Raw genomic sequence first — 23,489 nt, forward strand, 5'->3', positions numbered from 1 at the left:
GTCTAAAGAAAATGGCGCCGTCAGGTTGTGCGCGCGCACACGCAGCCACTGTAAAAGATGGCGAAGATGATCCTGTATGTTACGCTTTGCTTCGACCTCTGTCAGCATCTTGATCTGTATAACTCCTGTCACAATGCGGAATAGGCTGAATGTTGAAGAAGCAACTAAGAACTGCGGAGCGAATAGTTAAAGCGCCCAATAAGATTCTCCGCAAAAACAGACGTTGCATTTAAGGATGATTCTTCAGTCAAGGGGTAGACCACACGTTATCCTGTCCTTCACGCTGCTGAAAAAGAGTACCCATAGGGATTATGCTACCGTCCTTACTGAGGAATGTGAAGATGGAAATAGGACTATATGAACCAAAACTGAAGGTTTTCCAGGACAGTGGGCGTTCTTGGAGTTACTTTGGCACTGACTACCAGATCAATCTTCCACAGCAACGTTAACCCGACTGCATTATATCACGTCGCGCGCCCTATTGAAATACAAAAGGCAATACGCTACTTGTTCTATTGCAACACGCGACAACAGAACAGTCTAGTTGACTTGATCATCCTGTCCGCAACCTAATCCCCCAACGCTCCCACACATTCTTCATGGTTGCAGCACGTACAGGTGAGTTCCCGCCGGCCTTGTCTCTGGTATCTGCTTTCAAGACAACGTATAACGTGACTCAGCACCTGATAGATTCTTCGACCAGTGCTGCGTGCTTTGTTGAGGCTCGGATGGACAGAAACTCGTAGCCGTTGTCTGCTCAAGTCAGAACCGGCTTGCCTTTCGCACTGCTGTGAATGCATTCACTCATTGCCACAATGATAATTTGCATCAGGAGACTCATGCCACACCAGCAAAGGAACGTGACTGCAATGAATCTACACGGTTCGTGGACGCTTGCGCCGTGGTCCCATGTGGAACACACTGCAATAACTTGAAGCCTGCCTACCAGCACAAGACTTATATCCCTTGTTCTTTCGCAGCACGTAAATCCATGTCTTTGTAAAAACGGTGACTAAGACGTCCGTTAGGTCAGGTGGATTTCTGCGGTGGTTTTCTCCGTTAGGATGGGAGTGGATTTATCAAAGCCCAGGAACCGCAACTTTGCGTGACTAAACGCCTCGCTTGTCGCATGCATGCTCTAGTTCTTGGCAGTAAAGAGTGCCTCTAGCTGAAGGTATCCTCTCCGCTCTTTCGTGTCATATACAAAAGAGTTTTACCTTCGAGCTGCTCCTGTGCTACCTCAAGCGCTGCGGTACAAATTTGTGTGTGGCTTCGTCCGCGGTATGTCTCAGAACTGTGCAAAGCTGTGATTCTCAGTAGGGTAACAAACTGTAACTATCCTGTGTAGTGGCACAATGATCAAAACATCACAGAACGTGTCTTTTCGAACGTCGCTTTGAGAATTGTTGTCTACACTTTCTGCAGTGTGGCATGCTGCGTTGGCAAGCAATCGTCGGACTCGCGTTAAATATCCGTCCGTGCGCGTCAGATTTGCCACGGGTTTCACAATCTGTCTGGCGCGAAGGATTCGACACTGCTGTGTAGTGAGTCATGGACAGACATAAGCCTGAAGTGGAAGTCCAGGACACGAGCATCGTCGAGTGCCGGGCCAAAAGTACGTGTCCTTCAAGCTCAGTTGACAAATGGGAAGAGCATCCCTTGTTCATGACAGCCGTGCCATCTCCTGAAGCGTTCCGTCGAAATCCGCTTCTTTGTGCTCTCGCCGCTACGATCGACGAAACCGAGCAGCTCCCTTTTGGTCCTCAGCGAAGGCGCCGGAATAACGAAAGTGCACGTACACAGGACAATGACAATCGGGTACAGTCAGCTCGGCGCAGAAACATCCCCATCGGGCCGTATGCACTGAGGAAAGAGGTGGCATCGAAAGGGTGCCCTCAGCGGGATACAACTGCACCATGTGACTTTAAGAACGAAGCTAATGCCCATGTTGCAGATGCTGATTCGGATCGCTCAACAGCAAACGCTGATGATTCAGGCCCGTCCATGGGCGAGCTGCACATATGTATGCACATGTGGAGTATTGGGAACAAGTGATAATGGAGATGAACGGTCCTTGAGCGTAACCGTAACCGAGAAGGTTTAGAATTTACTCGAACAGTCACGCTGTGATGGTAATTTGATTTCCTCGCCGAAGTTCCTTTTCAAGTGGTCAGCTCTCAAGAGCCTATGTGTACTTACCGGGAGCACGTTTACATGCGAGGTGATCTTTGTATCTCTAAATGTACTTTTGCTGCGAATTTCAAACGTTCCCTCAACCGCGAGAATGCTACATCCAGATCGCAGTGTTTTCTGACGCTCGAAGACGATGTTTCTGGGACTGCGAGGAAACACTAGTGAGTCCGGGCTCCCCGACGGTGTTTTGATGCACCCTCAACTGCTGCCATCGTGTAGAAGTTAGCGGTGCGAGAGTTTTTGAAATACGTGAAGCGTGCACCTGTTGGGATGGCACCAAGAGCCTTTGACTGACGTCAGATATGCGGTGTTTGCTCGAAAACTGATTGCATCGGTATTCATTGTGCGCAGAACCAGAAAGACGTTTCTCAGTGTGGGATCAGGATTTGATTGAGAATGCCTGGGTAGTATTAGCATCACGATTTTGGGCACTGTCTTTTGCTACTGGACAGGTTTACTGCGTGAAATGTTTGTGTCCAGCGCGTGATCTGGTTGGCGAGTTCGTGAACGGGGTCGCACGTGCTGATTTCTGCTTGCAAGCATTCGCTATCATACCCAGATGGTTAGAGATATTTGAATTCGGGTAATGTCTACAAAAGCTCAAATACGTAAGAGAATCTGTCCTCCATGCACTTGAAGAAGTCTCCTGCTCGTGACACGTCTCAGGTCAGTCATCGAGTAGATGTACGCCCTTTGGGGGCTGTCTTTCTGTCTGTCATGCCTGCAAGTGGTCTCAGTCAGCTTCCACTGAAGAAGGCTTTAACCCAGGCGTCATCGGCGAAACACAGGAGCTCCACAGAATCATAAAATGGCTAAAGCACGACTCTGCTTCATCATTTGTTGTCTCTCGTCGACAGGAGAGTCAGGGGTTAACTCACGTGGCATTGCTCCTGCGTCCAAAAGTTCATTTCTGAATCACATCTTCCTATTGTGGATGCAACTTATTAGGCGTATAACCTATAGTTGCTATCCCTCAAAAAAGTATATTTGGCTCAAATCAGATTCAGGTATTTCGTGAGACGGGCCTTGAGCTCCGCATGGAAACAATAACAACGAGGTGCCACTTGTCTGACGACAAGCCAATCGGCCAGTGTGCATAGTATCCCTCAGCCACAATACTAGTACGCGGGACAAGCCACGATCCGTCGGTCGTCATGCCCTTGTACTACAGAACCCTTGTGACTCGCTATTTACGATTAATCGAAGGCATTCACCCTGTGCAGCGTTCTTCCCCACAAAGAAAGCTTTCAACAGCCAGCCCCAAAAGCGTGTTGGGTTGTCTCCATTCACAAGAACACTCTTATGTGTGCTTTTTGGACGTTGCTCTGCCTAACTGCACCCTTGCAGCGTTACTTGTCTGAGACACCTCTATCACGACGACCTGTAACGAAGTGCCTAGGCGAGGCCTCTCCAGCTGTGGCTGTTGCTCCTGGAGCCTTACTTTGGTACTCTCTGATTCTCTGTTCGAGCCGTTTTATGGGTCCCTTGGTATCATCTCCCCATCTGTCTGAATCCTGGGCGTCACGGTCTCCGTCACTCGGCATTCTACGGGGAAGCGCACCGGCTTTTGTACCTTCTACGTCCTGTTTGAGCGAACCTGTGAGCGTTCCGGAAGGTAACCGCGCATCACAGTTTTCTTCGTAGGCACCACGGTTTGCCATCAGTACGGTTCCCAGTTGAGCCGTCTCCCCACTTGTGGATCGCTCCACAAAAATACGGTTATTAGAGTCGACGTTGGTACCGTGCCCAGACACACTGCCCGAGATACTGCCTGTGTGCCTCCGACCTGCAGACGGATTGATACGCGGAAATCGGTCAGCTGCACCTCCACCTTCCTGCTGTCCAATGAACGTCTCGAGCTAAAAGAAAAAGCACATGCTAGAGGCCTGAACGCGTCCACAGTGGCTCATACGCTTGTGTAGATACGGTGCAAGGCCAAGCCTCTCGCGTTAATGGAATCTGCCTGCCCACTGTTATAAAACATCTGTCACGTAGCGAGGAAAGGTTATCGCAACAGAAACTGTGCTTCAGTACGGCGTTGGCACGTGTGGATTACTTGAACCACGCAGGCACCACTGCGCAAACTGTGTCGATGCAAAATCCTTCAGCTACACCTGCTGCAACGGTATCGATCTTTCGGGATAGGCGTAAAAACTAGAGTTGAGGCTGTCGCAGAGTTGGATTAAGTGCTTACACTCATTGCATCGGGGTATCCTGCGCTTTCGTCCGCCGCACTCTGGAGTCTGCTGAACAGATCTCGTAACTGCTTCAGTTCACGTCGTTCGTGGCCCTCCAGCTGGGCGTCCAAGCGCGCCTTGTCCGCATTCTAAGAGAAGTAACAGACAAATGGGTAGATGCTTTTGTGTTGTCACTTTTTCCAACTGATTTGCCTCAGTGGCTGCCACAATTTCGAGATGGACGGGTAGCATTCTCATTTCACCTTTCCCAGAATGCTGGCCTCCATGGCGACTATGTACTCACCTTGGCATAACCCAAACAGAATGCAGAGATCGTATACTACCTAGCATACTGAATATCACTCCAGTTAGGAGGGACTGGCACCAGTTTCTCTATAGTCGCGGTACACTAGTCCGCAATTGAAGGCCTCGTGAACAAACGTGTTGGCGACCCACCTTACAACCCGAAGGCCCCTCATGGGCTTCATTACGGCGGAGCCATTCCACGTGGACGCGGAGTGTGTCATTTTGCTGAAGTAGTTGCATATGATACTCCTGGATAACACAAAAGCAAGCAGATAAAATACAACTACTTCACCTAATTGCTTCCACACATGCAAGTGTTCCGAAAGGGGCGACACCGACATAGTACATCTCCAGAATAGCAAGCAATGTCCAGTGTTGAGTGGTTGTCAAAACTCACAATATTCGAGCTCTTCATGATGAACGAGTATCAGAATAGTAATTGATGTGACCCGTGTAGGATTTTTCCGGGAAAATCACGAATACAGTGTGGACTACGTCCTTCTTGTGGCTCTCACAATCCCCTGGTTTAGTGTGGTGTTATTATCAAGTTCGCCTATGTTCCGCAAGTTTCACACAATAAGTATCAATGAATGAGACAGCGACTTCTAGTGCCGAATAGCGAGCTCCCTATGACTACGATCAGAGGGGCTCCCGCCAAAAAATAGAAGCCATGTAATACATCCTGTGGAGTGACTTCCAGTTGCTGCCCGCTCACCTACGGCGGAGCCAGACCGTGTGCATTACTCAAGGGAGTCAATCTCTCTTCATTACGAATCGATGCATCTTTCGATTCAAACGCGTTACTTCTGAGATAGCCAAGACAACTGACACATCTACTACCATTTTCCACAGACCGGTGGAAACAAATTCCTCCTGTGAATCCCCACCGGATGCAATCGACCGCTTCTGGAACAGAAATAAATCGACATTTTTCATACGACCGGCTGCCAAACTTACTGCTGCTTCTGCCAGGGCCTCTCTCAGTAAAAACACCTCGCGACTGCAGTCTGCCGCGCCTCCGCCAATCACCGCTCCCCGAGTCAACTCAGCTCCTCTCTGGTTCATCCTAAGGGTGTGCCTGAGAGACAAACGAGGAACAAGCATGCTTGCCGTTAGTTTAACCACAAAAAAGCCTCCACGACACAGACGACTGTCTCACTCAAGGCACTGCAGAGGTCCCGTTCTACCGGCGCAGTGGCAAGGAGAGGCGGAGAGGGCACCGGATTGTCTCTCGAAGGCAACAACCATCAAGCTGAGGCAAACTGCATGCGCAACAAACCGAATACTACGCCAGTCTGGCCAGTCTAGCTCAGCTCATCCCGAATCTGATTGGAACTCATATGCGATAAAATAGATGACACATTCGAGAGGAGGCCAGCCCCTGCCGAAGTGAACGAAATTCAAGTGACGAAAAGCTGCGTCTGTAGCATGCCTTCCACCCACCTTAGCCGAAGCAGTTCTTCTCTCGTTGTTCTGACGTCAGCCTCCATGGTCATTTGATTTTTTGTCTGCGCGTCGGCGCGGGCCGTCTGCAGGGAACAGGAGACCAAAGGAACAGAGCCGCACATCCATGGTTTGCTTAGTTGTTACCACGTCTTCTCACAAAAACGTAGACTACAAGTGGCCAGGCTTCAGCCGGTAGTGGATGCGATACGCCACTCATCTAGGGAAGTACCGAATGATCGACATGGTATTTGGGTCTGATCTCCAGTAGCTTACTCCCCAGAAACTTCACCTTGTCGGCCCATCCGACACCTCATTAATGCTCGACTTACTTCTCTGTCCACCTGCTGCTGAAGAGTGAAAATTTGCTTCTCATAATTTTTAATTCGACCTCGAAGCATCTTGTTCTCGACCCCAATCTGATAGTCGCAGTGCACATCGTCCCACAGAGAAATGTTACACACCCACCATTCTTCCAGCACTCACAAAAGGGTTAAGTGATTTCAACCCCTGCTTCCAATGTATACGCATCCGGCACTTAAAGACCGAAAGGCATCCACCATTATAGCCGGCAGTCGAGGCACACCGAGACTGGACAAGAAGCGCCCTTGGCCACTCGGTGCAGAAATTGCAGTAACTTTGCACCTAATGTAAATTTCAACGAAAGATTCTTCAGCGCGTCGCTTCCATGGGGGTCAAAGTGGGATTTTCGTAACATACAAAAAATCATACACTTACCATCATATTACAGACCACTATGGAACGACTCACATATTTATCTTCTGATGTATGATTCATCAGGAAGACCGTAGTTCTTCTACATTACGCATCTATCTCTGGGGAGCGAACCGATGTGAAAAGGAAGAACTCGGAACGAGAGAATTGTCAGTTCCCTAAAGTAACAAACAATCTAGCACTGTAATACAACTTCTCTCAGATGCCGTTGGGTGGACTGGAACCATGAGGCCGAGCTGACGCCGTTATGATTCTTTTCCCGACTAAATTTGGATGGCTCACTTGACGTGCGAGCTCCCGCCAACCCTCTAGATCTGTCGGCTCCCGATGCTTGAGTCGGGAGAAACCATTCGTCTCGTCCTCGTCGTCTGCAGGTCACACCACTCGTTAACATAGACCGATTTCTTACAGCTGATGCTCGAAAGCAACCTAAAACAACATAATTGGCTCAGATTCCACACACCGGATAGTCGAGATGACTAAGCTACTACATGATACCCTTCATGGTGTCACGAAAAAAGAAAAATGTTCGTCCTGTCGTCTGAGTGGATAAAAAAGTAGGGTCGAATGCGAAGTTACCACATTGGGCGCTGCAAAATCTGTACGCGATTGCTGTCGGTGTCCAAGCCTGTCCACGAATCCAAGGAGGTACTTTCTTACTAGGAGCTTACCGGACCAAAAGGAGATGGAATGACTACCGCGCTGATTACAATGTCTAGACACCTCCGGCTGTTCGCCTCCGAACCGCTTCCCGTGGTCGATCATCTCGCCATCTTTCACGAAAACCGGAAGGAGAGCAGCAGACTGCCGATGTCCACCGAGGACTTCATGTTCCTGTTTGTTAATCCCAGTCCTGTGTTCGGCTGCTGAATTTTGTAGTATAGTTTCGCGTCGATCCGTGTGAAACCCCGCTTCAGGACCAGAATTGTAGGAGCTCGCGTTATGTGGTCCATTCCATTCCTGTTCTCCACCGCCAGCGCGAGGAGGGCCTCTGCCTGCGGCGTGAGACTGATTTAGAGAGTGCATGGCGTGCGAATTCGACGAATGTGGAGAAGAATCTGCATGCGCTTGTAGGTATGGCGTCAGCGCCGAGTTGTTTTCCGAGCTACGAAGGTTTGAATATTCAGCTGGTTGCCGAATGCTCGTCGACGCCACCGTTCCCCGTGTGTATCGTGACCGAGAAGCCGACGCTTGGGGCAGGTGTACCTGAGGAGCGTCGGACGAAAAAGTTTCGAAGTAGTACGATCGGCCAGGAGATGAACTCTGCGGCCCTCCTGCATCAGCGCGCTCCTCCGCAGAATGTGCGTTGTGCGTGGCAGATGGTGTCTGTGAGGGTCCTCCTCCGAGGAAAGTTGCGGAAGTGCCTTGGCTAGTGTAGTGGACTCCTGAGGCATACGCAGACCGAGTTGGCGAATATCGAGAAGGAGGAGCATGGTACCCCAGCTCAGATCCACTCCCCAAGGTTTCTCCCGTTGGATGCGTTACAGCTATCATATGACTCGGGAAAGGGGCCGGAAGAGTTAATACACGGTCTGATGACGAAGAAATGCGGTGAATGACAGTACTCTCCGTTGTAGCGGTAGGAGTCTGGCCATTCACCACATAGCCTTGATGCGTTGGCGAATACGGCCCGCCAACACAGGAGTACTGAGTCGCCGGGTATGCCGGCGAAGGCAGTCGAGAATCCGCCATCGCCCGTTCTTCAAGAGTGCAAAAGGCGTTCTCTCGGGTTGAAAACCTCACACACTTTCTCACGTATGCGAACACCGACCTCCGGTCTGCCAAGGTACAAATCAGCTTGCGGTGACCATGCGCACAGCCATGCCGCCCCAGCGCGTTATACTAGCTACGAAGAGCGGGATGTACCAGCTTTCAGGGAATCACCTATTGTACACCCCATTCCAGCGAATCGAAAGCAGCAACTTGACAGGCATAGATTGGAAAAACAGCAGTTTAGCACAGACAACAACAATTTGTATCGAGACAGCAACGCTGCAATGATCTCGTAACGAATGTTTGCTCTGTTCGGCCGGTCAGCTGCTAGCTGTCTGTCGCTCGCGGTGCACTCATAGAAGCGTTGTTCCATCGCAAAAGTGGCAGAGACTTCTGTCGCATAACATGCGTACATACTTGTTCCGAATAATCTAAGAATGCATTGCGGATAACGGTGCTGGAAGTTCCAGTTTTTATTATCGGCAACAACTCCAGGTAACACGCGCTCCTTGTCGCGGCCTTGTCTTCTTGAGTCGTGCGCGTCGAGGCGACGACCGAGCATGTTGACTTTTTTTTTCGCGCGTTGCCACAAGACCACCAATTGCCAACTGCCGTCAGTTGTCGTGCTAGTCCAAATCACACCCCCCGTAGAGATGTTTTGTGCTTCAGTAAATTATTTCAGATTTGGTGCCGGCATGTTGCGGTGCAAGATCTTGACACTTGCCGAATCAGACAACGCGGGATCAGTCCCTCATGTCTGCGAGTAGCACGCGTTGACAGGCACCCGGAAGAACCGCACTTTTCCGGTCACCACAATAGAGGACACTGTAGCGTACGCATGCAATAACACTACCGAAACCTACCTGTCTAACACTGTACAATTTCCCGATCAGTAACAGTGTAGTGTATTGCGCGCACGATGATGCCTGACCTGCGACACACGGGAAGAATTGAACATGAAGCATGGCTACTCCAGAGGTTCTATTCACCGTTATAGAGTCGACAGCTCCTTCGTCCTGCTGCGGAATCTCCGAAAGAGCGGGAATTGCGGTGCTGGTGTAGCAAAATCGAAACACAAGAGATAGCAGCCTGACCCTTCAGTACAGAACCCAGGTCCGGGTGAGCCGTAGCTTGTCATCGACAGTAGGCACTCCGTGGGTGTCTGTCTGAATACGGGGCAAGGAACCCTCACACATCGCAACTGCGGTTGTGAGAATTCGGCACCAGAGTAGAGTCTCTTACGTACCGGTCACCCAAACAGAAGGCAAGACTGGTATGATTAGTACAGAGGCAGTAAGTCCCGCCCCGGTTAGTGTGCAGTTGCGTTTTTAGGTGACAGTGGTTACCGCTAACACCCATGTGACCACGTGCCGAGATGCTTTTGAGTGTATTGTATTGAGGGTGAACCGCTCCGTTGATGCGTTCTTTCATCTCCCACGGATCGAAACAGCAGTCACATAGTGCTGAGAGATACTATCAGGAACTTTTTAGCGGCTCACCTGCCGCCTTCGTATTGCGATGTTTAGCCGGGACGTTAGCGTCAAACAGATATAACCGAGCATCAACTTAGATGCACATATGGACATAGTTAATCCTTGTACGGCTTTTACCTACGTAACTCCTCAGTAATGCAGAACTGTAGCTCATTTCAAGCAGCAACGGAGATCCCGCAAAAACATGTCAGCCGTGCAACACGATCTAATCCACCACCACGGGGAGTCCGCTTGCCGCTTCCGATTGGGTGGACCGAGCATGGCTATCCTGGTGTCAGTCGACATAGGCGGTGGTGTGAAGTGAGAGGCCAGTGACACTATCACCTTCTCATATTTGAACTTCTTTTCAGTCTCATGAAGAAATTCCAGAGGGATAGTGCATGCCACCATTACTCACGGGAGATATGAGCGTCGTCTTTTCTACTAATTACGGTTGGCACTAAGTACTTGCCGCATTTGCTCCAGCATTTCCGCAACGCGGAGGTAGTCCAGTCTTGCTTGCATACATCATCACTGGTGTCATAAAGCTGTGACAGATACAACAGCTGATGCACCACTGATACAGCAACACACACCCTGGGCTCCAGCTTCAGGCAAACATCTACTGTGTTGTCTTTCTCTAGTGTTCCACGGCCCGATGGCTCTCGGATTAGAAGTTCAGTTCAGTCCCATCTGAGGTGTTTTTCACAAAACCACGCAAGCTCGCGATAGTTGCACCTTCGTGCATCGTCGGTGTAAGAGTTGCACACCATACACGACGATAGAACAGCTTTTAAGCTCGCGAGGCGAGCTCTCGGGTGGGCAGAAATGTAGCAGTAGGGCTCGCCATTGGTACGGATAAAAAACAAAGCGGCTGCTCTGCCGGATTCGGTATTTTAACAGATCTCGACGTTGGCTCATTCGTAGTCCATCTCGGCACACGTACAGACTGGACACAGTCAGCCCTTTCCTGCTCACCTCAACGCTTGCAGAGATACTGTGACTGCCCCCAGCAAGAACAACATTGTACTGTTCTTATCAACTGTGATACGCTACCTGTGTACTGAATTAATGATCTGCAGCATTTTTCCCATAACTGTCCTATCCCATCATCGAGAAAACAACTTGTCACCGCTAGGACATCGCGCATAGACCATTCACCCTGAAATCTGGCAGTTCCGAGGGAACGGAACTCTGCAGTTGCAACTCGCCGTCCAAAGGAAGTCGTCATCGTCCCCACAAAAATCCAACAGCGCTTGAGCTTGCAGGTGACGCAAGCGGTAGTGCCCTTTGACTCGACAAACTTGACACGCGGTGTATACATGTGGTAAAAGATGCCACCGAAACAACAAGCAAAAACCGCTACCGCTTCACTAGTTATTCCGAAACTGTGAGCTTGATTTGTAGTCAACAAGGAAGCTGGTTTTACTAGTTACGCGGTCACTATGGCTACTTTGTCGGAGTCCCTTCCACAGAGGTTGGTGGCCTTTGTATTGGCCGGCACTCTCTTCACACATCCCCTTATTTCCCCCCTCTCCCACCTCCCCCCCTCCGCACATTTTTTTGGCATCTGATGCTGCCGGGGCTGCTTCGCTCTTTAAATAATGCAAAGGCGCGTGCGATTTCGCAACATCTACATAGACAAGCATACTGTCTTCGGTTACCGAAACTCTCCTGAAAACATGATGTTCGTTATCGGTTCCGGATACATGTTCATGACAGGAAATCGGGGCAAATCCGGGTGGTATGAGGACTGTGACGACACGAAGAATGCTGTCGGAACTGTGATAAATCTCAGCAGGCACGAAAACGTCTCATGAACTGCGAATAGTGGTTAGAAGAACAAACCTTGCATTTCGTTTCTCTTGGTAGTCTCTTTTCTTTTTTCAGTAGCATCTTTTTTCTTTTGAACTTATCCGCCTTTGGTGTCAAAATACGCTGGGTTGTCTACAGGGCCTCGGCTGATGTCACTTCGCCGGACAGTGCCGATCGTGCTCCTTCGTCTCCAGTTTTTCCCTCGTTACCTTTTGTTAGCAGTTCCCGTTTTTCTTCTTGATCGTTTGACCGTACTACATGTGGAATGTGGGTTGCAACTTCCACGAATTACGACGCTGTACCTCAGTCACGGTGTTGTTCCCGTCGTCATATCGCTCCGCTCCCCCCACCGCTGATTTTTTCCGTCTCCCGCTTTTTTTCTTACAAACTATGTGACTCTTGAAAGATAAAGGGATTCAGGTTCGTGGAAAATACTTCAAGAAGAGGGCCTCCGTCCACTTGTTACGTTCGATTTACGGGTTCCGTTGAGCACACTGGTAATTCTCCCTCTTTGCCGGCGCTCTCGGAGCTGTGTTCCCTCCTGGTTGATCCATGTCTAGTCAAATTTCCCAGCACCAGCGACACTCACAGTCTTTGGTGCTATGCTTCTCTACAAAGGTCCCCCTCTTCAGAGTAAACCACCGCTGACAATCACCGGACAGCTGGGGCATTCCAGTTGGGCCGAGTGCGCGTTCAACTGCTGCATCGTTCGGCTGTCGATACACCGGAGAAGACGCCAGACAGTCGGCTGCCACGGAGTTGAATCCTCCAGCAGCCGTTGTTGGCGGCATGGCAGATTCCGGGCCGGTGAGTAGCACCGACCGTCCTGTTGCGGCCTCGGCACAGGGAAGCGCACGGAACGCGACTTCCACGAAAGAAGGCTCTCCCTCCGCGAGATCGTCAACTATTTCGTCATCCGCGTCCGCTCCGAACGATGGCAATGCCGTTGCAGGTGGAAACACAGGCCGGACAGACAGCAAAGGAAGCACGGCGTCGGCTGATGCTTCAGCGCCTGCTGGGAGCGCAGTGAGTGCCAGCAGTGGCGCTTGTGCCGGCAAGAAGGCAGGCGCTGGAGAGACGCTTCAGAAGGGTACCCAGAAGGGCTCCAGCAGCAAACATGGAGGGTCTACTTCCAGTAAGAGCACGGGCGGAGGCTCGGGGTCTTCCTCCTGGAAAAACGGAACCAGCTGCCAATCCAGCAAAACATCAGGGAGTCACGGTTCCAGCGGACAGGGCAACCAGAAGAACAGCTCGAGTGGCCAGAAACACGGCAACGAGAGTTCTCAAGGGGGCAGCTCATCGGCCAAGAAAGACGTGGGTGGCTTCGACAGTGAGTTGAGTGCGCGCGAATTGCGAAAGATAAAGTACTACGAAGAGATGTTTGCTAGATTGGCAAACGAAGAGCGCCAGAAGCAAGGCACCACCGTGTCCAGTTCGTCGTCCAGCGCTACGGGGGGGACGGGTTCGTCCAGCGGGAGCTCGGAGAAGCAGTCCAAGAAGGGCGGGACGCATCGGGCGGATGGCTCTGGAGGCGCCTCCAGCAAAGCGGGCGCCTCCGGAGCCAGCCGCAGCGAAGGATCCACCAAGAGTCAAGACACACAGCCCGAGAGGAACAGTGTGACAACGTCGCCTGGGGCTCACCAGGCCGTGGCGTCGCAGCCTTCTGGATCAGTTGGTAGCCGCGGGTCTGGCGGTGGGGGCACGAAGCGAAAACATAACCGTGTGATTGATTCATCGGACGACGAAGGGCCGCCAGCGTCGCCACGACCGGCTTCCCACAAACGCGTGGCACTGAGCAAAGGTGGGTCTGCGAGTGAGCCTGTGGCGGCCGTTCCATCCTCTTCGGTTTCTAGCGGTGGCTCGTCTCGTGCATTGTCAGCCAGCAGCGGTGGAATGTCGGATTCGCAGAAGAAGGCGGAGAAAGATGTCAGTCGGCAGCCGGGTGGTCCTGCGGCCGCAGACACCAGCCGCGGAGTGCCGCCGGCAGGGAAAGCGTCAGGGAAAAGCGACTCAGGAGTGGGGCCTAGGCAGGTGCCCAGAGACGCGCCAAGCAGTTTGTCGAACAGCAAGCCGCAAGCTCCTCACTCAAGCGGAGCGTCGGCGAAGGGCCATGGCCACGCCCATCCGTCGAGCACCGGGAGCGCTTCCACACCTAACTCTCGATTGGGCTTCAAAGAGTCGGACTGGGGATGGAAGGGCCGGGGAAGTGGAGGCGACCCAAGTCGAAAGAAACAACGCGCAGCTGTGGCTGCCCCGTCTTCCCGCGGCGACGAGGAGGACAGTAGCAGTAGCAGTAGTAGTGGTAGCAGCAGTAGCAGCAGCAGTGGCAGCAGTGACAGCAGTGAAGGCGAGAGCACTGCACGGAGTAAAAATGGCCGATCCAAAGACATCGCGTCTCGGGGAAGCGATGTCACAGGGGCCGCCGCGCTCGCGAGCACTCGCGCCAAGCGCCTCGCACTTGCTCCCCAGCGGAAGCGCCAGCAAGCCAGTTTCGGAGGTAGCGGGGGTTACGGAGGTGCCGATGAGTTTACCCGCCGAGCCGAGTCTGGTGCTTCCGCATCTTCTGCTCCGAAAAGTGAGAAGAAGGCAACCTCCGCGTCTCAACACCCGGGAGGAGAGGGCGTGAAGAAACTCTCAGGCGCCAACGCGCCCCGTGTGCCAAGCTCGAGCGCGGGGTCAGCAGCCACATCGTGGGCTTCAGCGGGTCCAGGTGGGAAGTCCGCACCTCAGCATCAGCGGCCAACTTCTGCGGTTGCTGATCAAAAGAGCGGGGCAGATCCGGGCTCTCGGGACGAGTCAGCGTCGAAAGCGGGAAGCCCGAGAGGGGGCGATGGCGGCGGAGCGGCGAGATCCGAGAAGAAGGTATTGCCGGACGAGATGCGACGGAAGTCGGTGGCCTCCAGTGCTTCAGGTTGGAGCTTAGCGTCTTCCAAGGGCTCTGCGGGATTCTTGGGGACAGGAGACGCGAGTCACTCTCGCCCTGCCTTCGGAGATTCCCACGCAGGTGAGGAGGGGCTGAGGCCTGCTAGTCGGGTCCTCGTCAAGGGAGAGAAGCAAGAGCGAGCAAGTAGCAGTTCAGGTCGAACAACAGGCAGCGTGAAGCAAGAGAAGGATCAGACCGGGGGGATAATATCGTCGGGCAGCCGTGCGGGTGGGGATAGGATTGTTGTGCCTCCGTCAACGGTCCAAGAAAAGAATCCTTGGGGGGTGGAGGGCGCCGCTAGTTGCTCTCGGGACCAGTCCGCGGATGGAGGCGGCGTCGATGACAGTCACGGAGCGGGTGCCCCTTCCGACGACACGAAGCGCCGGGGGCCTTCCCCTCTTGGCAACGAGTCGCTGGCGGGTCCAGGGTGTCCACCTGGAGATTCCTCGCGGAAGAAAGCTGAAGGGGAAGGCAGGAAGGGAGGAAGCCGCAGTCGGAGCACGTCACCGTCAGGGATGACTGGCGCGGAAGCCTCGTCCAGTGGAGTGGGAAAAGGCAGTAAAGGTGGAGGGACCCACGCGGGATCGGTCGAGAAGGGAAGCAAAGACAACGCTTCTGCCTTGCTCACAAAAGAGACGCAAACGGCAGGGAGGGCCGACGGTGCATGCAAAGGAGCGGTGGGGGGTGCGGCACCTGGGCGCCAAACTGCAGGCAAAAGGGGAAACACTGGGCGCAGTGGAGGGCTCGGATGTGGCGTCATGGCGAGAACCCCTGTTCCAGATTCGACTAGAGAGGGCCAAACAAGTTCCTCGGCTTCGCATCGCGGATCAGAACTCGCTGGAAGGTCGCAGCTTGGTGCATCTAGTGCGGACAATGCTTACGTCTCAGTGCAGTCCCGGTCTAGTCAGACCACGACTGTGCATTCCAAAAGAACTCTTGTGGCCAGTGGGTCGGGCAACGAATCAGCGGCTGGCGAAGAGGACGCGGGCGGTCGTGCAGGAAGGAGAGAAGTCGAGAGAGCGACCGCCTCAACGGGAAGTGGCCGCAGCGCTGGCGGGGCTGTCTCTTCCAACAGAGGTGCGCGGCAGCACCAGGCAGGTGAGGGTGTGGAGGACGCGATTCCTCACAGGTCTGGAGGATCTGAAAGAATCGTTTCTGAGACGGAGTCCGTGATGCAAGCGGGTGCGACGGCTCCAAGTGGAGGGAGCAAAGCAGTCCGCCGGACGCCAGCAGTAGTCGGGGAGTCCGTAGACGGGTCTGCATCTGGGGGGAGTCCTGGCGCCGCTGAGAGAACAGTCACTTTTAGCCACCTTCCAGTCAGTTCAGACAGCCCTGCTGGCGTGGGAGGACCGGCCCCGCCGCATGCGAGAGGGCCGAAGCTGCCCGCAGCTGCGTACCGCGTCTCGCCCTTGCGTCCACTTCAAGGACTGTATCGGCAGATACCTGCTGGTGGACCAGAAGCTGGAGAGGACGACGAAAATGTCCTTTCCCCACCGTTGCCCTTGCTGGCTGTTGCCCGCTCGCTGGCGTCGCAGCCCTCCACGAGCACGCCGCTGCCCCCTGCTTCTTCGCGACAGGCTTCAAGCCCCAGTTCGTCAGTTCAGAGTCGAGAAGCAGGTGCGGGATCGTTTCCCTGGGGTTCTTTAACGGAGGCGATTGGCAACAGACAAAAAGACGAGTCGAGCAAACGCGCAGGCCCTTCGGATCCGCACACAACATATGCATGCAGAAATGCCGTCACAGCGACCGGCGGGCCGAGTACCCAAGGGACCGGCTCGACTTCCGCAGGTGCGGGCGACCGATCAGAGCTTTATGCTCCTCTGACGCCGGCGGCCGGGTCGCGGGTGGGCATGGCGAGCTACCAGCTGGTGGAGGAAAGCACCAAGAGTGTCAAATCGTGCGGACAGACGGCTTTCGCAGATTCCTCAAATGTAGCAGGAAGTGCAGGCGCGACTTTTTCGCTGCCCTCTGACAGCAGCAAAGAGTACGCCGAGGCATGCTGCAATGTAGTCCCAACCCGGGACTGGCGCCGGTTGCTCCTGGGGAGCGGCGAAGGGACACAGGAAGAAAAAGTCCCAGGGGCTGGACCAGTCAAAAGCACGCCTGCGAGTTCAGGCGTGGCCACTTGTGTGAAATCGAGTTTTGACAAACGACCTTCCACTTCTGATGCAGAAAGCAATGCTGAAGTTAAACAGGGATTTGCCATAGGAGAACCGATGAACAAAGCCAGTGCGTCTGCGGCACGGCCACGGGAGCCTTCTCATTTGCCGCTTCCGGAAGGGGTCCAGCAGCCGTTGCCGCTCAACGGGCGATGGCTGACGAGCCTGTCATGGAAGGCACAACTGCTTCGGAAGGTTTACAATGCGGGACGGTCGTAGTCGGTTCTGGCGTGCGTCAGCCACGCAGAAATGTTCGAACCGGGCCGGCGAAGAAGTGAACCCGAAGTAAACCTGGAGTCGAGTGGACCCTGCCGGAGCGATCTGCTGGACGCCGTGGACTCCGGTTTTTTCGTACAGACGGGCGATATCCTGCCTGAACACTAGTCTTAATCTTTCCCGGGACTGTCTTAGGGCAAACGTCGCTGCGGCTACTTGCTGAGGAAGCTTGAACGGCGGGTGTAAACAGTCTTCTGGGGATTCAAGGGAAGTCAGTGTTTCTCGTCCGACGATCCGTGTGTGTCTTCAGAGATCAGGCAGGTGCTCGAGGACTGTTCGCATTTAGCGGCGAGTTTGCTCTTCATGAATCGTGGCGTCGTGTAAAGCAGGCACGGTTCTGGGCACTCTGCGTTCGTGTTGTTCAGTGAGATTCTCTGTGCGGTGACGGGCGAGCTAAACAGTAGTCCCCTCAGGGATGCCGTGAGGCTGGATCCAGTTTTTGCTAGTGCCACGGCGTAACTGATTCGTAAGACGGGACGTGCAGAAAGCGTCATGTTACTCGAATTCCCTTTTAAAAGATAAATTTTGGGCCAGGAGCAACAAATCGTTCTGGAGCTAGGAACTTGGCGTTACGTCGATCACGAAATGTTGCACACGAGCTGCTAAAAGAAATCGCCGGGAACAATTACATTCTCAGGGATCTTCTAGGCAACTTTCCAGTCATGTTCGTCGAAATCAGCGAACGGCTGCGCCATGCACTGGCACACACATATATATCGATATATATATATATATATAAAGAAGTTTGAACGAAACTCTTTGTTCCAGAAGTGTTGTTTCGCCAGTGCCTTTCCTGGCAGGTGCGAGACTACCAGTCCAAAAGATGAACTACCAAACACTTGGGTGGGAAAGTGCCACGATCCGGCTGTGCGCAGGGCGGAGTCAGACGCTAAAGGCCACCGGAGCTGACGCGATAGTGCACGTCGTAAGCTTGATGCTTTTGAACGTAAGGGACAGAAACCAATTGTTTTCATCTCCGCTTGTCGCGTTTTGGATGAGACGTGACCTGCAGCCTTCCGTTGCTGGCATGAGCAACCGAGAACAGTCCGTTTTCACCCTTGCACGGAACATTGGTTCGCCTTCGTGTAAGTCGATATCATGTGTGGAGTTTGCTTAAGAAGGTGTTTTAACGGAGGTGTCTCTGTGTAGCGCCACCGTGCCCGGGACGCAATCAACTATTCTCGGCCCTCATGCTGCTTGTCTGTCGCTGGGTATTCCTCTAGCTCATGCACCCCATGCATTCTTATCTACCGCCGTACGAAATGCTACTAAGCTTTTGGCATTGGCTTATGCATATATGAATGGTTACACATCTATATACCTTTCATCCAGTGTGCTGGATGTTCGCATGTCCTGTTCACGCTTCCCCCGCTAGCTTATGTAGAAAGACAAACACACATGCGACCACTGTAGATGCGCACAATTACTCTATCCTCCATCAGCTCAGGCTGACAGCTGAGACGCATTCGATTTCGATCAGCGCCCGAGCACTACTTATCTATCCATGTTTCGCTTGCATACTCAAAAAATTAGTACGTCATTACGTAGGGGAAGTGTGCAGCGTATTCACAGTTAGCACTCCCACACGGGGCAAAGTGCACGCCGCAGCACATCGTGTGTTGCTAGAGTTGGCATTTTCTCTACTCATAATATGCCTAACCGGCAGACCACGCAGGGTTCACTGCAGTCTCAGCACACTCAATAGCCCACAAGTCCCTAACGGTTTCATTCACTATATCCACTGTTTGACATCCCTCGTATTTCCTTTCAAACTCAGCACTCACAAAAATGCTGACAAATCACCGACCTGATTGAGTAACCCGTTGACGAACACTACTCCCTTATGCCGCCAGATGTCAAGCCTATTCCGCCGGTGCGGTCCGCGTACATCACATTCATTTACAGTACACAGCTATATTGCCCGTCTGTACCGGTTTTGTGATAGAACCGGAAGTGAACACCATCAGCAAAGCAAAGTGGAACGACTTCAGCCTTAGAGAAAGACGGTCGACATGAGATGAACAAACAGATATCGGGCGTGTCAGCAACAAAAAAAGTCCGGGTAGCGATTTTCGGCTTCCGTCATGTGCTATGGTCGAGGCGGTGACGGAGACTGAACTGCCACGAGCAAATTTTTCACTCCCACACAAACGGTCGCTTCCATGCTGACCAGACAGTGCTTTTCACAGGTAGCCATCGTCATACCTCCACCGACGGACGAGTTCGCTGTACCTGAAGCCGAGATCCATCATTCAAAGCAATCGCGTTGGCTTCTTCACAACATGTTTGGTGAAAAATAGAAACACCCTTCCACCGGTACGTTCTTAATCGCTTAACGGCGAGAGTCCGTAAACGGTCGACGCGCCAGATGTGTGGAGCTCTAAGTATTCCGGCACGCAAACAACCTCTGACGTTTCTGTCGTGATGCTGCCGGGGTAAGACGACCACCTGCGGCCGCAAAGCTTTTCGAGAACGTTTATGTCTCTTGAACTCTACGTTTTAATGTCCAGCGGGCGGATACCACTCAAATTAACTGCTGTAGATCTAACTTCATCTTATAATGGATAACACTAGCAGTGCTCTCTGTGTTTTAAAGCTTGCGACAGCCCGGCTGTTTCAAAAACAACACGAGGCCGTCTCGATGTTTTTTCACCTTGCTGCGCTGTGAGTGAGCTACCGTATTCCTGATCCTGAGCGTGTATTTTCCCATGAAACGCATACGGCATGTTGTGCAAAGCCCTCAACTCCGATGGCAAGTGTGCTTCTATCCTCGTGATGAACGCGTACCTGCAAGGCCGTGTCGGCATGTCCAGCTTTAACCGACACTGGTTCTCAACCAAGCACAGCCACAACATCAAGTCCCGCCGACTTTCTACCCTGGAAAAAAACAAGTGAGACGCCACGGCAAACACGCGCATCTTGTTGAAGGTGCTGGCATTGTCAGGCGTTCCGCGCCTATGTATGAGCACCTCCCAATTCATTCCTAGACATCACAGTGGCCGAACGCAATTGTTCTCTCCTTGGGATTCAACCCTCATCCGCCATTTCATCGCAGACCCGATCTAGAGGGCTTACCGTGGTGGGAACGTCTTGACAGCTTCGCTGTAACATCTCGCAGCGGGGCCGAAAGTGCACTGGTCTGGGAATTCTTCGAAAAATACGCGCAGATGCCGCTGCTCTTCAGCACTTGGCCTAGGCGACGCATACGCTGCGTACGTCCACAACTGCGAAAAACGACGCAAAAAGGATCCCAGTTTCTAGTCCAAAGAACCGGCTTTGCAAGGGTCCGGCGCGATCATCGAGATACACGCGACGAGCATTTCTGTCTGCCATAAGATAAGTACCGTTTCGCTGCAAAAGCGTCTCGAGAGTGCTTCACCAATCCTGCGAAGTGGGGGTCTGAGAAGGCCCGCCTCCTGGTTTCCAACTTACCAACAACCACTGCGCGTTGCACGGATCTTGTGGATCGTTTGTTTCTGCGCAGAAGTGAATCGGAGGATGCATCGACGGCCTCTGTGCGTCACTCTCCGGCCCGATCCCGGACTCCACAGACGGGATCGAAATCTGAGCCCCCTGCGGAGTTACACCTGCTGGAGCGGTAGTGACACCGGAAACATGGGCGCCGCCTCCAGAGACTGCTGGCAGAGTCACTCTGACTGCGACAGACCGCGTCCCATTTGAGCTGTCGACCCCTTCGCCCTCCACGCCGAAAGTTGGCATACCAATGAAGTCTGGTGAAGTGTTCGCATTTTGCCCTCCGAAACTGGTGGTAGAAGAGGAAACAGAACCTGTCGATGCATTACTGCGGGAAGGCTGCTTCCTCGCGTCCTCGAGGGAACTCTCTCTGCTTGTCGGCACGGTTGCTGAAACCTGTTGGTTTCGGAACGAATACGCCCCCGCAGAGTTCCCCATTCTGCTCTGTCGCAAGATAACGAAGCGGAGATCGCCAACGAGATGCACACCTGTCGTTACGACAAAAAAAGAGCAGATCACGTGACAGCTGAAATTGTCGAATAAGCATTTGTTCCGAAGAAAACACTTTCTGAGAATAATTCTGGTCTGTCATGCTCCTTTAAGTTAAAGACTTGCGAGCTCCAGCGTGAATGCCGCCGGGAAAAAGACACGGACGCTGGATGGTAATACACAGGCAGGCACGAAGACGACGGACACCGAAAGAAACTTCTTGTACATCCTTTAGGTACCATACATACAATTCCATCAGTCAGTTTTAGCTGAGGGCCATCAAAACGTCCAAAGACGACCGATGCATGCGTCAAGGAGAGCGCTTGGCTGCGTAGAATGTCGGCCAGCGATCAGCAGCGATTATTGATAGGGCTTGTCACTCCGGACAAAAAACAAAGATATCTTTTGCTCTGCTGCCTTCATGCATAGCTGAGTTGCGAGTCTAGTCTCTTTGTTCAGACGCTAGGACCTCCCGAAAAAGAGACAGACCACCAGTCCTCTCAGTTCATTCACTACAGTGGTTTGTATGACTAGTCTTCGTGCGCCGGAGGTTCTTCTCACCCTTCCACTCGACACAATAACTCGCCTCAAAGTCGCCACCACGGGGCCAAAGATGACATTAGGGCGGCAACAGTAAACCAAGTCACACGATCAGGCACATGAAAGCGTTCGCTGCCCCATATAGTGTGGAACCGACATGCAAGGACACTGCGCACAAGCGGCAAATCTGCCCGCCAACTGCACGACCGGAGTCACAGTTCCCTTTTTTAGGTTTAACTACAGTTCCAATCCACAGCTGAAACTTGAGAAATAGTTAAGTTTAAATATTGAGTCTCTTCAGGAAATCTTAGCTGAGAAGAGGCGAAAACATGTTGTTCTTTGAGGCTGTGGATTCGGGCATGCATGCTGTTGTCCCGAAGATACGCAGAGACGGGACCTGGAACGAGTGTCCCCGAGTGCATGCACACGTTATTGGTCAGAAGGAAAGAACGTATGACTCGGAACCAGGTCAATGTTGAAGCGAGTCGTATGGTCCTTCCCTTTTATTGAATTCTACCGTTTTCAGTGATGTCCAAGAGGTGTTCGCGGGTGCAAAAGGCGACTCGGGAGCTGTGAAGCAGTTCTCGTGCGGGAGCTGCTCGTTGCTCCCACGTATGCGCCGTCTCGGCCGTTGTTCGTCACATTGATACTACTGTCTCTCGCATCTCATGACGGCTCAATGTAATGTGCGTTCTGGATCGGCTCGTTGACCATGCATCGTTTTTTGTGTAAATAAGCCCTCTCAAGTACCGCTGTTGACCTGCGTAAGGCGCCCGCCACTACCACGGCACGTCCAAGACTCGTTACTGTCCTGCAATTTCGTTGTCACCCAGAACTGGTTTCAGCTACTCGTCTGTGTTCAGCCTTTCCCTGCTGGAGACTGTCCCACAACAGAGAATCATCCGCTTCGTTTTTGACTCAAATTCGCAGAAAGGCGCGGACGCCAACACTCGTGTCGACAATGAGTGGTGGACCGCAAATGCAGAACCTGTCGCCTGCAGAGCAGGCGGCAGTGATGAAGGAGTTGAATCAGTTGCACATAAAGGATACCATGGATACTTACAACTCGGTAGTGGAGCGGTGTTTCAACGAATGCATCACTCAGTTTCGAGCAAAGGATCTTGATGATACTGAGCAGCAGTGTGTGCGGCGCTGTGTGAAAAAGTTCATGCTGTTCTCGCAGAGGGTTGGTCTTCGGTTTGCCGAGAAAAACATGGACGCTGGAAGTAAATGAGTCAAGTCTGCTGGGTCGGTGTAACAATCTGCTGCCTCTCGAAGTTCAATTAAGCTTTTCATGAAATTCGGTGACCCTCAACATTTGGCAGGTTGTTGTCAGGCGACGTGCATTTGCGTTGCCCGTTTCCAGTAATCATCAGCTGTTTGATCTGAGTACAATATTTGACCTTACTTGTCGCAGACGAAGGTATGAGCTGTCCTTCCATCTTGAAAACACTTGAATACACGTGTAACAGAAAGGGTGCATGCCGTCGCGGCAAACATGTGAAGCAGACGCGTGAGGCCCGCAGCTTTAGCGGCACTGAGAAACCAGGTAGAGCCAGTGAATTCAGATTCCCGCGAAGCAATCAGTTCGTAGCAAAAATTGATGGCTGAATCTCAATTCAACTGAGACGCATGTACATCAAACCCACCGACTGCAGCGAGTATCGTTTGTGGTGCCGCCGTGGCGTTCAGCCTGGGGTTTATCTATTACAGCCTTCAACAAGAAGTAGGGCGGATTGAATATGCACCAAAAATGCTCCGCCACCATTTCGAG

At 52.5% G+C, this 23,489-nt stretch overlaps 3 protein-coding genes across 3 annotated transcripts; 1 reads left to right on the top strand and 2 right to left on the bottom strand.

Annotated features, from left to right (window-relative positions):
• Positions 1–3,542: 3,542 nt before the first annotated feature.
• TGME49_232780 (hypothetical protein) lies at positions 3,543–8,600 on the bottom strand (the record flags this gene model as incomplete). Its single annotated transcript, XM_018780340.1, has 8 exons — positions 7,526–8,600; positions 7,137–7,222; positions 6,452–6,538; positions 6,120–6,205; positions 5,634–5,754; positions 4,827–4,925; positions 4,388–4,519; positions 3,543–4,052 (listed from the first exon to the last, which is right to left on the bottom strand). Exons 1-8 carry the CDS (start codon positions 8,544–8,546, stop codon positions 3,543–3,545), a joined length of 2,142 nt encoding a protein of 713 aa, XP_018636802.1. The 5' UTR covers positions 8,547–8,600.
• Positions 8,601–12,643: 4,043 nt separating this feature from the next.
• TGME49_232800 (hypothetical protein) lies at positions 12,644–17,508 on the top strand (the record flags this gene model as incomplete). Its single annotated transcript, XM_002368108.1, has 1 exon — positions 12,644–17,508. The coding sequence occupies one exon, from the start codon at positions 12,644–12,646 to the stop codon at positions 17,153–17,155; it is 4,512 nt and encodes a 1,503-aa protein (XP_002368149.1). The 3' UTR covers positions 17,156–17,508.
• A 436-nt stretch (positions 17,509–17,944) lies between these two features.
• On the bottom strand, positions 17,945–22,026 carry TGME49_232815 (Erv1 / Alr family protein). Its single transcript, XM_002368109.2, has 4 exons — positions 20,645–22,026; positions 20,288–20,436; positions 20,000–20,089; positions 17,945–19,444 (listed from the first exon to the last, which is right to left on the bottom strand). Exons 1-4 carry the CDS (start codon positions 21,122–21,124, stop codon positions 19,396–19,398), a joined length of 768 nt encoding a protein of 255 aa, XP_002368150.1. The 5' UTR covers positions 21,125–22,026; the 3' UTR covers positions 17,945–19,395.
• Between the last annotated feature and the right edge of the window lie 1,463 nt (positions 22,027–23,489).

The sequence above is a fragment of the Toxoplasma gondii genome, chromosome VIII, assembly GCF_000006565.2.
Source record: "Toxoplasma gondii ME49 chromosome VIII, whole genome shotgun sequence".
Classification (NCBI taxonomy): domain Eukaryota; phylum Apicomplexa; class Conoidasida; order Eucoccidiorida; family Sarcocystidae; genus Toxoplasma; species Toxoplasma gondii.

Coding starts and splice junctions, on each gene's coding strand:
- TGME49_232815 (XM_002368109.2), bottom strand. CDS start 21,124: ATGGGGAACTCTGCGGGGGCGTATTCGTTCCGAAACCAACAGGTTTCA. Junction 20,090..20,287: donor GTCAAGACGTTCCCACCACG/GTAAGCCCTCTA, acceptor GTTTTTTTCCAG/GGTAGAAAGTCGGCGGGACT. Junction 19,445..19,999: donor ATGCCGACACGGCCTTGCAG/GTACGCGTTCAT, acceptor TCTCGGCTTCAG/GTACAGCGAACTCGTCCGTC.